General features: G+C 35.9%; 1 protein-coding gene across 1 annotated transcript; it reads left to right on the top strand.

The window, feature by feature from the left end:
- The first annotated feature begins 1,445 nt into the window (after positions 1-1,445).
- On the top strand, positions 1,446-18,807 carry LOC144451817 (coiled-coil domain-containing protein 150-like). The gene is made up of 23 exons (XM_078142720.1): positions 1,446-1,976; positions 2,748-2,816; positions 3,325-3,441; positions 3,933-4,062; positions 4,800-4,843; positions 5,216-5,308; positions 5,620-5,727; positions 6,379-6,482; positions 7,073-7,250; positions 7,635-7,796; positions 8,687-8,878; positions 9,392-9,454; positions 9,845-9,973; positions 11,088-11,257; positions 11,905-11,998; positions 12,450-12,619; positions 13,103-13,229; positions 13,667-13,861; positions 14,423-14,589; positions 15,332-15,482; positions 16,234-16,422; positions 17,133-17,279; positions 18,599-18,807. Exons 1-23 carry the CDS (start codon positions 1,446-1,448, stop codon positions 18,686-18,688), a joined length of 3,420 nt encoding a protein of 1,139 aa, XP_077998846.1. The 3' UTR covers positions 18,689-18,807.
- The last annotated feature ends 83 nt before the right edge of the window (positions 18,808-18,890 follow it).

Raw genomic sequence — 18,890 nt, forward strand, 5'->3', positions numbered from 1 at the left:
GATCACATGTATAGGATATTCACCTGGTTGCTATGGTTTCAGAGGTATGGAGGGTAGTTGAAGCTATGGATACCATAGGGTCTGTTTCAATCTCTGTCATCCGTAGAATAATGGACATGAAATGTATATCAACATGTAATAATACCCAGTGCAATGAATACTCAAATCCACCTGTCAACACATGTACATATATGATATAGTGAATGTTCATGTCAGACTTTTACTGAGAACTTCGATATAAAATCATTTTCATGAATCATCTAACAACTGCGTTCTTCCAGAACAAGGTAAATTACATGTATTAACAGAGGTGGAGAACTCTTTTGCAGTTTCTGAACACACTCTAAACTTGTACATGTATTCGTTCAAAATAAGTTTTTAATAAGCCCACTTCTGATTAGGCTTAATATTTTGGTGTTAAAACAGCTGACTGTCATAGAAGAAATTTGTCAAGAACGAGTGAATAATCATGTGGCGCCCTTGATAAATTATGTGTATAATGTTGCACATGTGAGAACGTGCTGTGGGATTGAAACCTTGGCCTTTAACACCTATTTCAAGCCATGTCGTACCATTTGGGTCATAAGTTGAAAATATGTATTTTTATGTTACATTATCATTGCAATTATTGGTTCTTACATGTAAAGAATGTGTGTTGAAATGATAAAATATAGTGTTTGTTGTGAAGTTGTGAAATTGTGAAATAGCCTAGTGATTTATAATACCCAAAAGTTTACATGTTGATATAATAGTGTATGGGAATACAGGTCCTTTCTTCTCCTTCCTCAATCAAACAGTTATTAGAAAATTATACAACCATTAATGCTTTGTCAATAAAGTGTTTTTACTGAGGTTGAGGAACTCTGATAACAATAAGGGTGTATGGGGTTTTAAAAAAAGACATTGCTTCCCATAGATATCATGCTAACTGTGTTCGGGATTCCCAGTAAAATGATGTGGGAGCCCTGGTAGATTTCAGTACTTGCCACCTTTAGCAAAACACTGCAATTGTTATGTGTTTTTGAAGTTTGAATCTTGAAATGTCCTATTTTTGAAATGAACCAGTTTTACATTAAATGTAACTTGGTTTTGAAAATAGATCAATAATGGGAACACCATTCCAAGAAATAGAGACATTTTCATCAACTATGGGCTCAGGAGAGTCATTTCATGATTTTACATCACCTACAATTACTTACACTTACAGAGAAACACCAAGTTGATCGTGTGCCTTATATGGTATCTTTGCTGTGGGGCAGTGCATGATGGGAGTAGTAGAAACAGTATATTTATGGATGCATAATGACTATTATTAATTCCTAAGTGCTTATTCCCTTCAGTGTAAAACATTTCTCCTTTATAAGTTAGTAACTGTTTTTGACATTACCTTTTTTCTTTCTCTTCAGGCTTTGAAAAAAACGTTTAATTTGTTTTAAATTTCCAAGATGACGGATAATTTGAGACCACCAATACCGACTATTAAGTCACAACAAACAACATCTCACACACTGGATGTGCTGCATGATAGACTAAACACTGCTGAGCAGGACACGGTAAACTTAATACGACAGCTACATGGTATCGGAATCAATCCGATGGCAGAGCACCCAACTAAAGACACAGGTATACAGCCACCTTTAGCACCATTTCAAGTTGAAAACCCAGACACTGAAGTTTTACTGAAAAATTACGAAAATCTGGTTTCTAGGGTTTGTAAAACCGAAAGTACAATACAGTCCATGAAACTGAATCTGTGCTCACTGCAGGCAGAACATGATTTAGGGAAACGAGATACGGAGTCTTTGAGTGAGAAACTAGCAATTACAACAGAGGCGTATGATAGGGATACAAAGAAACTCAATAGAGAGTTGGCAAGGGCTAGGAAAGAACTGAAGGAAACGATGGATGAAAGGAATGGTTTGGAAGAAGATGTTAGAAGAGTTACGTCTGCTTTGGAAGTTGCCACAGCAGCAAAGGTGAGTTCATGGGAAATACACCAAGTATAGGCAGTCTAAATCTCTTTAACCCCTGCCCAAACAATACTGACACTATTACATGTACTTCAAGAGCTTTGAAGCCCTTTAAGTCCTAACTTATTTCTGATAATACTGTGAGGACCCCCCCCCCCCCCCCCCCATGTACAGCAGGACACTTGTAAGTCAGTTTCCCAATTTTGTATATATCGTATAGAAGATGCACGATGCAGAATTGGTAAAAATGGCGTTCTGGTCCTCTGTAATACAGAATGAAATGCAGCTAAGAGAAATTCAGCCTTGCCGTCGTTCTCCTTTGAAAAAAAAATGGTATACCTGTAGGTTGTTTTGTGGCATCTTTGAAATTGAACAAATATCACATGTTTTTTCTAACATTATGTTGAATTCTCACAATTAAAATTTTGAGAGGGCTTATAAAGTATATTATTAGTTATCTCTTGTGTCTTGTACTTTGGCTGGGTAGAAACCAGCAGAGGTTTACGTGATGTACATGTAGGGTTCTCCCTGCATAGTTCAACACAATGTTGGTACCACTTGGCACTCAAAATAGGAAAACCTAAAACAGTACATGTATACGTCCTCTCAGTGGCCTTAATTATGTAAACTATGCACTGTAACTTGATGGTGTCATGACACAGTAACTGAGATGTATACTGTAAGTTATGTAAGTTTACTTGTTCTAAAATTGTCATGTTATTTTACCAACCTTTAAAACCTGTGAAAGATTTCCCTTTTCCTTATTTTTCTGTGTAGACTGATTTAGCTGCAAAATTTGAAGAGATGAAGTCTACTAAGCAGAAACTAAACAAGAGACTACAAGAGGTAAGTGTTACATGCTGTTCATCCTGAACTTTGAGAGTGCAAGAATTATTTTTGCAGTCTGTACGTACCCCTATATCTATAATGTAATCCAGAATAGGACATACAAGTAGATTGATGAAGGTGAGAAGATTGGGTATGACAGAACTTGTCCTGTATCAGTATGGGATTTGGAAATAGCTGTGGTAAGAATAATGAAGTGGATCGACCATATACCAAATACACATTTGTATGCAACCTAGGGAGTTAAGACTAGGGTTAGGTATTGGGTTAGACTCCCTAGCATAACCCCGATTTGTATTACCTGCAATGAATGGATTCTATTCCATACATTTCTTGTCTGTTTTTGTTTTGCTTAACTTGTGATGAAAAATTCTACAGATGAAATATGTATATGTCGCTGAACCACTTTGAAGCCACGAAAAGAAAGTGCTACTCAATGTAAGCCTACAAATATAAGCTTACCGTACTCTGTGTCTGTTTGTGTACTCTGTGTCTGTTTGTTTCCTAGATGAGGGAAGAGTTAGTAAGAGAGATAAGTCTCAGATCAAGTCTTGAAGAATCACATGCAACGTTATTAGAAAGAATACAGGATATGGAAGGAGTGGTAGAAAGTGAACGATCTGAGGTAGGTGTAAAAGCAAATATATCTCAAATTACCTGAGATTACTTTGCAATCTGAAATGCATGTATAAGTACTTGCTAAAGTGTGTGATGGTGAGACCAGGTATTGCCATCTAGGGTATCTGACAGAATACAGGGTTCTACACAATGTATCATTTACCGAGTTAGAGAGTTACACTCTCTGAATTTTTAGCTCCCAAAGGGATGGTTAATGTTGGTTCTCAACTTCTGTGTATGTATGTATGTATGTATGTATATATATATGTATGTATGTATGTATGTATGTACATGTACGAGTGTGTGTGTGTATGGCTGTGTGTGCATGAGTGTATTTGTGTGTGTGTGTGTGTGTGTGTGTGTGTGTGTGTGTGTGTGTGTGTGTGTGTGTGTGTGTGTGTGTGTGTCTTTGTGTGTGTGTGTGTGCCCTTTCTAGTACTGATCAGTGTTTGACCACAATTCATGCATACCAATGATAATGCCCATTTGATGTGATAGGTGAAAACATTGGCTAAAGACTGTACACAACTCAGAAAAGAAGGCATCAAAGCTAAAGCCGAAAACAAGAGAGAATATCAACTCAGAGAACAAATGGAATCTGCTATTAAACAACTTACAACGCAATTAGGTAAGAAAGTGACTGGTTTTGATTTGTCAGTAAACAGTGTAGATACAACCTGTGAAAAAATACCGGTGCCTTTACTTGCTCATGGCAATCAGGAATGAGATAATGTTCCTGCAAAGGCATACAATGTAATAAGTGTCATCGTCATCATCATCATCATCATCAATGTCATTGTCGTCATTGTGAACATCACTGTTGTCGTCGTCATCATCATCATCATCATAATCATCATGACATCATCATCATCCTCATCATCCTCATCATCCTCATCATCATCATCATCATCATCCTCATCATCCTCATCATCATCATCATCACCACCATCACCATGGTCATCATCATCATCATCATCATCATCATCATCATCATCATCATCATCATCATCATCATCATCATCATCATCATCATCATCATCCTCCTCATCACCATCACCATCACCATCATCATCATCACCACCACCACCACCACCACCATCATCATCATCATCATCATCATCATCATCATCATCATCCTTGTAATCATCATCATCATCATCATCATCATCATCATCATCATCATCATCATCATCATCATCAAAATGAACACCTGAACTGTACTGTTGTGCTTCAACACCATTGCCACATTATGATATGTACTCATATATCTCAAATGATTCAGTGAAATAACAAAGCAAACATTTAACTTACACATGTACTAAATAGAATAAAAACCCTAAAACTATTTATGTTTTCTTTTCACAGAAACCAAAGATGTTGACCTTAGAGATGTAAAAGAGAAAAACAAGGTAAGAGGTCAGGGGTCATGACATAAAGGTCACATGTCTATTTTGTAAATGAATGTAATTTGCATAATATCAATTATGGGATATTACATTATATGTAAACAAGAACAAATTGGAGTTAGTTGTGTTAAAATTAACTTTACATACAATCTTTGATACATGAACAACTGGAAACACATGACTAAATCATAAGTGAAATTTCTGGAAAACCGGAGACAATTACTAATGAAAACAACTCATATTTCGAGCACAGCAGAACCAATGATGTAGACATGTTGTTGTTACATAGATACGCGTTGTCGGGACATAGAACGACCAGAGTATATATTCCATATTTTTTGTTCTAAATGACTCGTCTATGGTATAAATTAATAGGTGATGTCATCCACATTGACTGCTATGAAGAAAGAGAATATTGAGATGAGAAATGAAATGGAACAGCTAAGGAAAGTCAAAGACGAAGCACAAGTAAGAAATTATAACCCATAACACCAAAAGTAAAACGTTTTCTGTATGTACCACAATCATTTATAGCATCCATACAACCCATAACACCAAAGTAAAGCATTTTCTGTATATACCACAATCGTTTTTAGCATCCATATCAAGTGTAAAAAGATAATGTTTCATTTGCTAGGGGTGCATGCATTAACACCAAACAGTCCTGACTCATGGGTTCAATCTCAAGAAGTTTTTAGTATTTTTCAAATATTTGCTATGGCAAATAAATATTGAAATAATGTTGACATGTTATGTTAATACTGTTGAAATTCTCTCAGGCAACAATCCAACAACTTGAAACAGAGAACAAAGAAGTACATGATGCATTGAAAACAGCTTCCAGTGAAAACGCTGAAATGGTTGAAACACATAGGAAAGCACTTGAGGTAAACTACAGTGATTTTGAGTGTGTGTGTGTGTGTGTGTGTGTGTGTGTGTGTGTGTGTGTGTGTGTGTGTGTGTGTGTGTGTGTGTGTGTGTGTGTGTGTGTGTGTGTGTGTGTCTGTGTGTGTGTGTGTGTGTGTGCACACGTGTGTTGTGCGTGTGTGTGTGTGTGACGGGGTGTGGGTGTGTGAGCATCTGTCTTTATGTCTTCTGTGTGTTGGTATATATGTAAGTGCATTCATTGAAATCCTTATACTTTGTTGATATGTAAGTATTTCTATTGATAACTGTGTTTGTATGGGTGTATATATTTATCATGATCTATGGATATTTAGACTAAGACAGAAATTAACTAAACACTGGCTATGCTGAAAAAAAGCTTCCACTGTTCATAAAGAAGAAATGTTGAAATTTTAGCTCAGAGTGTGGGAATGGCTGCACTTAAAAATAAAAAATGTATTACAATCTTAAAATAAAAGTAATTTACAACCAATACAATTGATGTAAGACTGGAAGGATATGTAAACTGACTAATGTTTTGTATACATAAAGCAGAGAAAAAGGCTTCTAGTTCTGCTGTTCACATAGAACTTAGAAGAAATGTTAAAATTTAGATCTATTGGTTAATATATTTTATTCATATCTGATGTCAGGCAGAGAAGAAGGCTTCTGCTGTTTATATAGAAGAAAGATTGAAGTCACTTGAAGAAAGTTCTAAGAAAGACAAAGAAGCTAAAGATTCAGCTGTAAAGAAATGGTAAGTGTGTCTTCAACTATATATACTTGTAATCCTGATTTCAGCATGACACACTGTTTATCAACAAATAGTACTTCACCTGGATATATGTGTTTCTGACAACTACTGAACTTATAACTGCTGACATCAGACCGCAGATGAACGGAACATGTTGCAAACAGGGAAAGTTAACAAATGAATTGGACTAATAACATTTGACTCAGCATGTTGGAACAGCAGAGACTTGCATTACACACCATGGTTTGATAAGAACAGTTTTATAGCCTCTTTATGTGTACATGAAATGCCAGGGGAACTGGAAATTTGTTTGTGAACTTGAACTACCTTATGTAAAGTGGCCATAAAACTGAAATGATGGAATGTATTCAAGTCTCTGTACTTCCAACATGCTGTGCCAAGTGTTATTAATCCAATTCAGTTGTTTACTTTCCCTGTTTGTAACAAGTTGGTTTAGTTTGTCCACAGTCTGAGACTGATGTCAGCAGTTGTAACAATGAGATTTCATTCTGTAGCCAAGAATTGAAAACTGAATTGGAAATTACCACGGTGAGATTAAGTTGTGATATTAACATTGAAATTTCATTCTCTAGCCAAGAAATGCAAACTGAGTTGGAAATTACCAAGATGAAATTGAGTGAAGCAGACAGTGGATCTAAGAAGGATAGAGACGCATTGGAAAGTGCACTAGATCAACTTAAAGATGAACTCCTTGTTATACAGAAAGATAAAGAAGCTGCCATGAAAGACAAAGAAAACTTACTGGAAGAGGTGAGATAAAAAACACAAAATAATGTGAATGAAATGACATCAGGATCAAACCAATATCAGAGAAGAAGTCAGGGTATTTAGTTTGACAAGTTGCCGTGTGTCCAATTTAATTTAAAAATCTGATCAAGGAGGAGGGTGGTCATGTGAGGTATCAACAGATGAGCAAGTATTCGTCAAGAACAATAGTTCAGTGTATGATAAAAAACTTCTTTTTTTTTGTGGGGGGGGGGGGGGTGAACCATTTTAGTTCTCATCCTACAAAACAATTTTACTTTTAATCCTTTCACCAGCCATTCCTGCTATTGCGGGAACACACAAGTGCTAATTGTAATCTGTTTTGTTCATATCATATATAATTTATGTTTTCATATTTTGATATCATAGGTAAACCAAGCTGTTGATGGAATGTCTGAAGAAAGAACCAAACTACAAGATGAATTAGCCCAGGCTAAACTAGACATTACCAGCCTTACTCAGGAAAAAGCACAACTGGATCAGGAAAATGTTCGACTCATGGAAAGAATGAGTGCTGTGGAACAACAGCAGGTTAGTCATTATACTTAGCTTGTGTAATATATCTGTATATATTGGTCTCCGTGTTCTCCCCACTATAGAGAAAGCTCAGTGAACACCGTCCTTGCCATCTAGGCTACCATACTTGGCAGGTTTCTACCGTGCTTCAAAAGTGTTCTACCATGGCTGATCTCCAATGTACGTGTGTGTGTGTACATTGTATGTGTTAAAATAAACATGTCAGAGTTTGTTCCAGTTTTGAAGGCATGCATATTATATGCTGATTAGTATGCAAACCAATATGCAAATTGCCATGTTCTTTATATGTAAATTAATATGCAAATTACCTGCCATCCTCGCAGTCTATCCTAGGAAGAACACTGCAGTCTTTCTGTAGAGCTGATATTTGGAAACCCAGGCTGTGTTTCTTTCTTGAACTCTCAAATATGAATATTCATATACTATATTAGGATGAATGATCCCATATTTGGGCAACTACATACCATATTAGGACAACTCATCCCATATTTGGTCAATCACATACCATAATAGGTTGCTCCATCCCATATTTGAGCAACTACATACATGCGCCATACTTCATTTCAAGTGAAGTCCATATTTATGACAATTCATCCCATGCAGCTGTACTTACAATAACCACATGAAGTTTATGAAGACAAGTCATCCCATATTTGGACAACCACATCCATATTTGGGCAACTGTACACATGCATCATTATGCATTTCATTTCCCATAAATTAGGCAATCCCTTATTTAGGCAACCACATTCCATATTAGGACAATTCATTCCATATTTGGGCAGTTATATACTGTTCTTCCACACAAGTCATTCATGTCTATATTGAGAAAACTCTTCCCATACATAATGAAACTAAATAAGAAAAATCTTCTCAACCTACAGCAAGCACAAAGCCAAGTAGATAATGCAATGAAAGAAATGCTAGAAAGTAAGAATCGACTGGCGTATGAAAAAGGACGACTTCAAACCAAAGTGGACCATCTACAGGAAGAACTAAGTACACTAGCTAATGCCAAAACAGAGGTTGTACAACTTAGGAAGATGAATTCAGCTTTGGAAACCAAGTTCACTAAGGTATGGGCCTCAATTACAGCATGAATCATCCCATATTTGGGCAATTCCATACCATATTAGGACAACTCATCCCATATTTGGTCACTCAGAGAGTTATGTCATGGTTTTACATAACATACATTATGCGTGATTTCAGAGAAAATTATCCAATAACACTACGGTTAATCATGTAGTAACAAATTTGAAACGTACAACAATTTTGAATCATCCAATAACACCACAGTTTTGAATCATGCAGTCACAAACTTGAACACAATAACAGTTTTGAATCATGTAATAACAGTTTTGAACCATGTAATAACAGTTTTGAATCATGTAATAACAGTTTTGAATCATGTAATAACAGTTTTGAACCATGTAATAACAGTTTTGAATCATGTACAATAAAACTTTTCCCCATGCAATAACAGTTTTGAATCACTTACTAACAGTTTTTAATTATACCACAGTCTTTCAGCCAACACGACAGCACAATTAATACTAACACATGACACTGTGCCCATCTCTACACAGACTAATAGTGATCTTGGAACAGCCAAGATTCAAATCCAGAGATTTGAAAGTCAACTTAAACAGGTATGTCAGATTTAGCAGTGAACAATTTTGACAGCAACATGTAACAATAACTGTAAGGATGAAATTCCATCCATGACAAAATGTTTACATGTACACGTAAATCGCACATGGCCACGGTGAAAGCTTGACCACGATCACATGTTTGACAACCGTTGTTGCTAGGCATATGTGCATATCTCACAAGATCTGCAGCGAGATGTAAAAATCCGTTATTGGTTTCTTGTAACTCTGTAATTCAAAGAATAGAAAGTGATAATTGACTCCATTTATATAGTAGTACCGGTAGTAGTTACGTAGTTGCTTCAAAACTACATTCCACTAGGTAACTAACTGTACTACTAACTAAACTGAGTTTGTTGAATGATATTTTCATCTTGTTTGAATTGTTAGATCCAGTCTCAATCTGAAAGAAAAGAGAAAGATTTCAGCATGGCAATCAAAGCTAGAGATGATGCTGTTAAAGAAGGTCAACGACTTATAGGTCATGTTGAAGCTGTAGAGGAACGAGAAAGGCAAAAAGTAAGAACAATTTTTACGATATTGAAGACTGGTTTGAAGTGTCGGAGGATATACCTTTCATGTCCTTACATGCAATAACAGTTTTGATCATCCAATAACACTACAGTTTTGAATCATGCATTTCACTCATGAGACAATGTTTTTTTATACACAACACATGCACGCACACGCACGCACACTCACACACACATACACATACACACACACATACATACACACACACACATACACACATACATACACACACATACACACACACACATACACACATACATACACACACATACATACACACACACACACACTCACACTCACACACACACACACACACACACACACACACACACACACACACACACACACAACTTCAAATGCTAAAGAAACAATTTCTAAAGTGCATGCACAGTGGGGATGTAGAAGTAGACCAATTTAATACCATACAAATGAATATATATCAGTTGGATAGTAAACAATTGCAGCCATTAACATCATAAATTACATGACATTGTGCAATTTTCTCAGCATAGGCCTGTTTGTAGAGTACTGTTGATAAAAGATTAGCAATGCTTTACTACTGTTCAATGTGATTGGGTAAAGGATACTGCTGTGTGTTGTGTCTCTGTTATTGTTAGTTTCTGTTTCTGTTTGTGTAATCCATATGTACAACTCCAGTACATAGTTTTTTGCTTTTTTGTTTGTTTATTTTTTTTTAAAAGCTTTTTTGGTGCTGGAAATTGCTCCCAGCGATTTTTGGTGCTGGAAATTGCTCCCAGCGATTTTATTTTCATGCAGACATATACACTTATAAACACAATCATACAAGTCTTCAGAAATCATTATTTTGGGACTGTATGACAGGATTATGGTGCACATGCTATATTAGAGTGCTGTGGCGCAGTCAAGGCTTTCCCAGTCAGTCCACAGGTTATCCCAGAGTTACTCAGACCCAGCAAAGATAGCACCTGCAGGCTTTGTAAAGTGTATGACAATTTTGATTGGTTAATTAACTTTGGTCTTTCATCACTCAGACCCAGCAAAGATAGCACCTGCAGGCTTTGTAAAGTGTATGACAATTTTGATTGGTTAATTAACTTTGGTCTTTCATCTTTTGTAGATACATAGTTTACAGAGAAGTCTGTCAGATGCCAAACAAGATAACGCCAAGATTGCATCCACTCTAGAAAGTGTAATGTCATCGCATTCACAGCTACAAACAACAGTAGAAAATCTACAAACAGAATTGGGTAGAAAAGACAGTGAGGTCATGGTACTGAAGAGTGACAGGTAAGATTTAAATGTATACTAGACCACTTCCTTGAAAATACCATTGAACTAAAGAACCAAGAAAAAATGCTGGATGTCTCAAAAATGGTCAACTCAAATGTTTTCTTTGACTAGTTTTCACTCTGTTCAGAGAGCATCATTAGGTCAGCAAATGTAAGAACAGTATACATAGATGATAATAATTTTGATAATGATATTAGTTTTTCTACTCTCTACTGCACACTGTGTGCAAAGCACTTGACTATCATTACCCCTGGCACTTACGACAGTTTGCCAAATAGTATGAACACTTTGCTGAGACACACACATGACTTTTTATGAGTGAGACAACATTAGAAGTAATTGGATAAGAGATCCTCATCAAAGCTGGTCAGTCATCCCCACTGAGTGACACAAAACAAGCATACACACCGTCAGGTACTAAGACATACACAGAGCAACTGAAGTTTTGATGAAATCACACAGATTTACTCAACATCCACATCTGTGTTTATCTTAGTATCTGACTGTGTGTGTGCTGCTATTGTGTCACTCAGTGGGGATGACAGGTCAGCTTGGATAATGATTTCATATTCAGTTACTTCTAATGTTGTCTCACTCATAAGAAAACATGTATATTGACTTGCCTTTATATCTTTGCACTCTAGACGCAGTGACCAACATTCCGTCCAAGAACTCCAAAAAGAAATAGATTCTTTGCAGAATAAGTTACTGAACATGGAATCAATGGAGAGTAGAGAGGTAGGCATCGGTGACATACACAAATTTCCCCCACGATTTATGGAGGTACATTAGCGTTATGTTGCCCTCTCCACCAATGGTACATTGTATGCTAGTGTAGAAAACCACTAATGTATCACTTCATGACTGCTGCTGGTATATATTGTAAACTTGTCAGTGTTACGTTAGTGTACACTTTCCAGTGAACTGCCAATGGTAGTGTACTGTCAGTGATACTGAAAGCCCACCAGCAGTGGTACACTAGTGTACTTCAGTGTTGACATACCACTGCATAAGTACACTGCAGGTATACTGTATGTACTACACTGAGTAAATCAGCAAACTGTGCCTTTTCCAAAAATGAGGTATACTGACATACACTGAAGAAAATAAGAGTGAAGTTGTAACATAGTACATATATGATTAAACAGTGGAAGCTATCTTATTCTATTCATATTTCAAACTCTTTTAGGTGGAGCCATTGAGGCATGCATTAGAGAAAGCCAAAGCTGACAGCATCAAGATGGCCGAGTCATTGGAAGAAGTTCTACAATCAAACACTAGATTACAAATCAGTGTAGAAAAACTACAACATGAAGTACAACAGAAAGATTATCACCTACGAAAGATGAAAGACCAAAGGTAAAATAATTTATGCATAATTGTGATCAAATTTACGATGCAAAACATATGCACGGACGGTAATGAACAGACAGGTGCCAATAAATTTCGAGCCATTGAAGGCAATTGCATTGTGTATAATTATGTTATTTGCCAAATACATGCATTGTCAAATACCTTACTGCCAGACGTCCTTTTCTTTGGGTGCATACAGCTTAGGAAGTTAACTCTTTCAGCAAGAATTTTTAGGATCATTTTGCTTCAGAATTTTAAATTTTGGGAGCAAAATGCTCCTAAAACATAAAACTTAGGAGCAAATTAAAATAATGGATATGAAACTTTAATTCTTCTCAACATTCATTGTGATATTAAATGCCATGTTGAATACTAATAATCATCAATTTTGTTGAATGACAAAAGGATTAATTTATCACCTCTTCCCACCTTAACACCCCCTACCCCATACTTTATGAATACATGTGTATATTTTCTTTATTTCATCAGAGAGCAAGAAAGACTGCAATCTGACCAACAACTGAACACATACCAAGAAAAACTGAATAATCTGAGAACACAGACTAAAAGTGATATGGATTCATCTAGGAAACGAATGCAAAGAGAACTTAATGAGGTAAAGTGGTACTTTTTATGTCTATGTATGAAGTATGCTTCGTCTGTAAAATCAGTATTCCTACAAATAACTCATAAACATTGGTGTCCGCTTGTTTATCAATTTGACAAAATGTAGCAAGAAATTGCAATCTTGCTATCTTAAAGTGTAGAATATGCAGTTTCTTATTGGTTTCTGTGTGGTTGTATTAAAGATACTCAGTGAACGCTAATATGAAATGGGCTGTAACTAACCATTCACAGAACATCAGGATATCTTGTAGTTTTTCACTAAATCTTTTTTCCTCTATTTAATCAAAGTTCAGTAAGAAGGTTAATAAGGAATCGTCTCAACAAGCTCAACTCTGTTTTTAGGCGTTCAAATTCTGTCCCGTTTACAAAGCATCACCAGGTCTTATAGTTCTTCATTAACTCTTTTTCACCTTCATTTCATTTCAGTTAAGAAAGAACTACGATGACACAGTCAGCAAAGTGTCCGATCTGTCTAAAGCCAATACTGAACTCAGACATAAAGTCGTTGATGTAGAACAACAAAGTAACAGATACAAAGAAAGAATAAGAAGCATGAAAGCACAACTTGAACATTATCAGAAAAACAAGAAAAGTAACGAAGATATGGGTGAAAAACTCAAGGTGAGAATAATGCTGTTAGTCTAAAGCACACCGTGACGGGCACCCTCACACATCAATCAACCCCTCCCGCGGCCGGTGAAAGCAGAACAGCATGAGATATCTTACAGTGTATAATGCTGTGTAGTCTGTATAAACCTGTCCTAGCTATAATGGGGTATTATTTTTTCAATTAGACAACCAACAATATCTTCAATGAAAATTGTAAAAATATTATCATATATTGCATATGTCAATGAGAGCAGTGTGCCCTCTAACGATAGCCAAATTGTGTTGTTGTGAGTTAAAATGATAACAATCGTCATTTCTTGTGAGTCACCACATAGTAAGAGAATTTTGATGGGTTACAAGAAATTGTGTGTCAGTGGTGCATGAAATTGGCTTAGAGGGCACACTAAATGATAACTCTATTTTATCTATAAGTAGTATAATAGTAATACATTGATATAGTGATTTGTGGGGGTGGGGATGGGGGTGGGTGGTGGTGGTAACTGGCTATTATCTACGTCACTATATGACAGCAGGCTCACTTTCTTACCATCTTCTCCTTTCTTTGCATTATAGGCAATAAGTTCTGAACTAGCAGAATTGGAGAAAGTAAAGAATGAGTATATGTTGAAGAATGGTCAGCAATCCAAAACAATCAGTTCCTTTGTCTCACAAATATCAAGTCTTCAATCTGAACTAAAAACACTATCTCAAGCACAGCAAGATTTGACAGAGAAATGCAGGTATGTTGGATGTCGAACCATTCAATTTATTCAGATATCATTTGCATTTGTTTTTCTCTGAGACATGTTTGGTGTGACTGCCAAGTGCTGGCAGATAGGTGTGCATCACATGTTGTATCTTACAGACTAGTCATGTAGTGTTGTCGTCAGATTTTTGGGTGGATGAAAGTTTTTGTTTTTGAACAACCTGTTGAAGTGATATTGAAAGATGAAAGATGTATGAAAGTATACAATGTTACAGACACTTCCCTCCAAACCCAAATTCTGAAAAATATATTTCTTTACACTTGCACATATACAACTTTAGGTCACTGATTTGGTTCAAACTAGACTTGCTTAAGTCTGTGTGCTTTTTTGATTCTTCAGTTGAATATTTTTTTTTTTCTGAAAAAACACACAACTTTGTTCTTTTTTGTGTGAAATAATATCATAGGTGATTACGAAACAGTCAGGCGAACTACGGTAGAAACTGGGACAATTTTAAAAAAATGTTTAGGACAACCATCTCTTTTAAAACACATAGAAGTGAATACGAACCCAAACCCAAAGCTTTTGAAGATTATGACTTGAAAATAATCTGCCAGGGGACTGGTACTGGTCTGGAAACTCTACACTCAGTAGTTGAACAACGACACATACCTTTTTGTTACACCAACCTTTACAAACAACGTTCATATCCCAGAAATGTCTCCACTGTAAAACTAATTGACTTATTCTATATGTTTTCTTTCCATCCGTACAGGAAACAGGAAAAACTGATAGAGAGGGAGAAGTCTAAAAAAGAAGATATATACAGAAAATACAAGACTTTACAGAAAAGAACCGACGTTATTGAAGATTTAAGAAACCAAGCGGAAGAGAAATTAGTTGAAGCAAATAACGAATCAGTACAGGTAAAAAGAGAACCCTTGACATTCATTATCCAATCACTTTTGACATAGTGAAGTTTTAGCCTATAGAGGGCGCTGTTTTATATCATGTGACATTCATCAGCCAATCACTTCTGACATAGTGAAGTTTAATATAAGAGGGCACGCTATATATCATATGACAGTCATCTATGGTTAGCCGTACAGGCCAAAAGTATAATTCTTTTCCCAGCTCATTACTAGTTTTTGTATTTTTTGACGTCATTAAAATATTTAGCCATTTATTTGTAGTATTTTGAATGAATGTACAGTTTTATTTCATGTTAATATTATTTAATTCAAATTGATCTACAAGGTTGTTTTTTTTCATCTGGCAAGAATTTTTGCAAGTAACTCCAAAGTATTTATTACCTTCAGTGAAAATATCATGAATATTCATTGCTCAACCACTGCATAGTCATGAATATTCATTGTTCAACCATTACATGGTCATGAATATTCATTGCTCAACCATTGCATAGGCATTTCTGCTGACTCCCATGAGGCAAAGTTGTCCACAATGGAGACAAAAGTTCACCTTGGTATATCTCTAAAATTGCATGTAATGTAGTTTATGTAAAATCATGAAATGACTCTCCAGAACTCATAATTTATGGAAATGGCTGTATTTCCTGGAATAGTATTCCCCTATAAAGAAGAATATTGGATGGTTTCTGTAAATCAAATCATCAACCTTCTATTTGTGCTTGTTTACATATATTTATTGACCCCCTAGGTCTCCCAGAATCTTCAAGAAGCCCATGACTGGTTCAAGAACAGGTTTGAAAATCTTCAAACTGAGTTGGTCAGATCCAAGAGAAGCCACGCAGCTCTAGAGAAAGCTACCATGGAAACGCAACAACAACTGATGGATGAGAAACTGAAAGCAGAAGAGACTGCACAGAAAGCCAGGGATATGATAAGAGTGAGTGGACTTTGTTTGTAAAATGGTAGACTACAATTTAGTGATATTCGTTGACAATGAAAATCACCGAAAACTTTTTTAATAAGATGTGTAGATCCTGAAGTAATGTGTGACTAAATTTAAAGTTGATATCTTCAAATTAGCTCATCCCAAACCTGGCAAGTAAAGTTGTGATCTACATCAAAGGGGAATTCCATTCCAGGAAATAGATGTATTTTCATATGGAAAGTCATTTCATGACTTCACATCACATAAATTTTGTACAATTGGCAAGAAACATTGAATTGAAACTATTTCATCTCACACTGGTTCATTATTTCCTCATGGGATAATAGCAGTTATGCATGTTTATTAGATGCATATTGAATATTCATGACTATGTGAAGGTAATAAGCACTTAGGAATAATGAATATTCAGTGTTCATCTAATCCATATGTATGTCTGCTAAGTCCCATGATGCAATGGTGGATCAAAGTGCTCAAGAACAACAGAGGTGAAATAGCATTTCAATATTTGGTGTTTACTGGCAATAGTGTAGAATTTATGTAATATGAAATCACGAAAATGACTTTCCAGAACCCAAAGTTTATGAAAATACATATATTTCCTGGAGTGCCATCACCTTTGTTTTTGGCCTTGCCCAGTAGAAAACCATATCTGTCAAGATGTCAAGTTGTAACTAATATACATTATACATTGTTATTTTTAGGCTAGTAGAAAACAAGCTAAGAAGATTGCAGCACAGATGGAGTCAGCTGGTATGGAAGATTACACTCAATACTCTCAACTCAATAAACAGCTACAGTCAGAAAGAGAACATTCTAAGTTTTTGGAGAAGAAACTAGAAAGATTAATGGTAAGTGAATGAATGAAACATACTGCTGCAGAGTGTGCATGTGAGCTTTAATCATGAGATAGCGGATACATACTATACTAGAAGTTGTATCGAGTTCAAACTTAAATACTATGACAGAACCCATGACATGTGAGTGCAAGTGTGGCCTACTCAGGGTATTTGCATAAGTGCTTGCAGTGTTCTCTCTACTTGCACGAGCATAGTGAGTGAAAGTGCAGTAGGAAACACTGCAAGCATGAATATAAATACCCCTGAGTACCCACACTGGAACTCACTTGCCAAGGGGTCCTGTTATTATTACATGTTTATCTGAAATCTCAAATTTCCGAAAAAAAAAAATCATAAAAATCATACAGTACAATCATGCAATTTCATGTGTAGCAAATGATCGTCCTCATTTGCTTGTAGGTATGCAATAATGTTTTCGGTATTTCACTGCAGTGAAAATACCACTAGTATAAGCGCATACCAGTGTAACATTGTAAGTAATCTCTGGTACATATGTGATACTAAACAAAACTGAAACTGTTGTAGTTCAATTTGGTTGATGATTACACATGTGGATGATAGCAGTGCTTTTGTGGATATAATCACCTTGTAATCAAGATAGTGTAAATACTGGAAATCTCCAAAAAATTGTCTACTGCCAGATCATGGATCTCCACCTCAATTTGAACACAATCAAAACCAATGTCCATTCAATAGCTTATATCAACACGTCACAATATTTTTACTTTGTGTGTGTCTTAGTTAGCTGAAAGCTCAGTTCCACAGAAGCACCTATTTTCATGTTTAATATCACATGAGCAAAGTTGTAACTTTTGTTTTCAAAAACCTGGCACACCCTCATGCAACCTCTCATTTGAACATAGCTGCCAACTTGAAAACTTGAATCTGGTATATTTTTTTTTTCATTGATTACTTTTCTTATGTATAATTAGATGTTATTCCCCAATATTTTTCTTCGTTTTGCCAAGGAAAATATGAGTGATCTAAGGGGACTGTCACTACGAGTTGCTAGACAAGTACTGACAACCCTCAGGTCCCGAGCATTTTCCGGCTGAATGAAGAAAAATATTGGAGAATAACATAATTATACCAGTGCCAGTAGTATCAAAGAAAAATCGGGGAAAGTAATGACAATTTTAAACATTTTGATTAATTTTTCGAACACAGCAGAACAAGTGATGTAGACATGTGTTGTTGTGACATAGATGTGCATTGTTGTTATGTAGAACGACCAGAGTATATATTCCATATTTTTTGTTCGATTTGGCTCGTGCATGGTATAATCATTATCTTGTATACTTTTATTTTAGAATTCTAGTGGTCGGTATATAGAAGACTTAGCAACTGAGCTTGAGTACTATAGAAGTCTGTCACCAATAGATTCTCAACATTATCAATGAAGACAATGCCAGATTCTCAACATTATCAATGAAGACAATGCCAGATTCTCAACATTATCAATGAAGACAATGCCAGATTCTCAACAGTATCAATGAAGACAATGCCAGATTCTCAACATTATCAATGAAGACAATGCCAGATTCTCAACATTATCAATGAAGACAATGCCAGATTCTCAACATTATCAATGAAGACAACACC

The sequence above is a fragment of the Glandiceps talaboti genome, chromosome 21 (genome assembly GCF_964340395.1).
Source record: "Glandiceps talaboti chromosome 21, keGlaTala1.1, whole genome shotgun sequence".
NCBI lineage: Eukaryota > Metazoa > Hemichordata > Enteropneusta > Spengelidae > Glandiceps > Glandiceps talaboti.

Bases quoted from the DNA above. Each gene is read 5' to 3' on its own strand.
- LOC144451817 (XM_078142720.1), top strand. From the start codon at position 1,446: ATGACGGATAATTTGAGACCACCAATACCGACTATTAAGTCACAACAA. The intron at 4,844-5,215 runs GTAAGAGGTCAG...ATAAATTAATAG, and splicing joins ATGTAAAAGAGAAAAACAAG to GTGATGTCATCCACATTGAC. The intron at 13,862-14,422 runs GTGAGAATAATG...TTTGCATTATAG, and splicing joins ATATGGGTGAAAAACTCAAG to GCAATAAGTTCTGAACTAGC.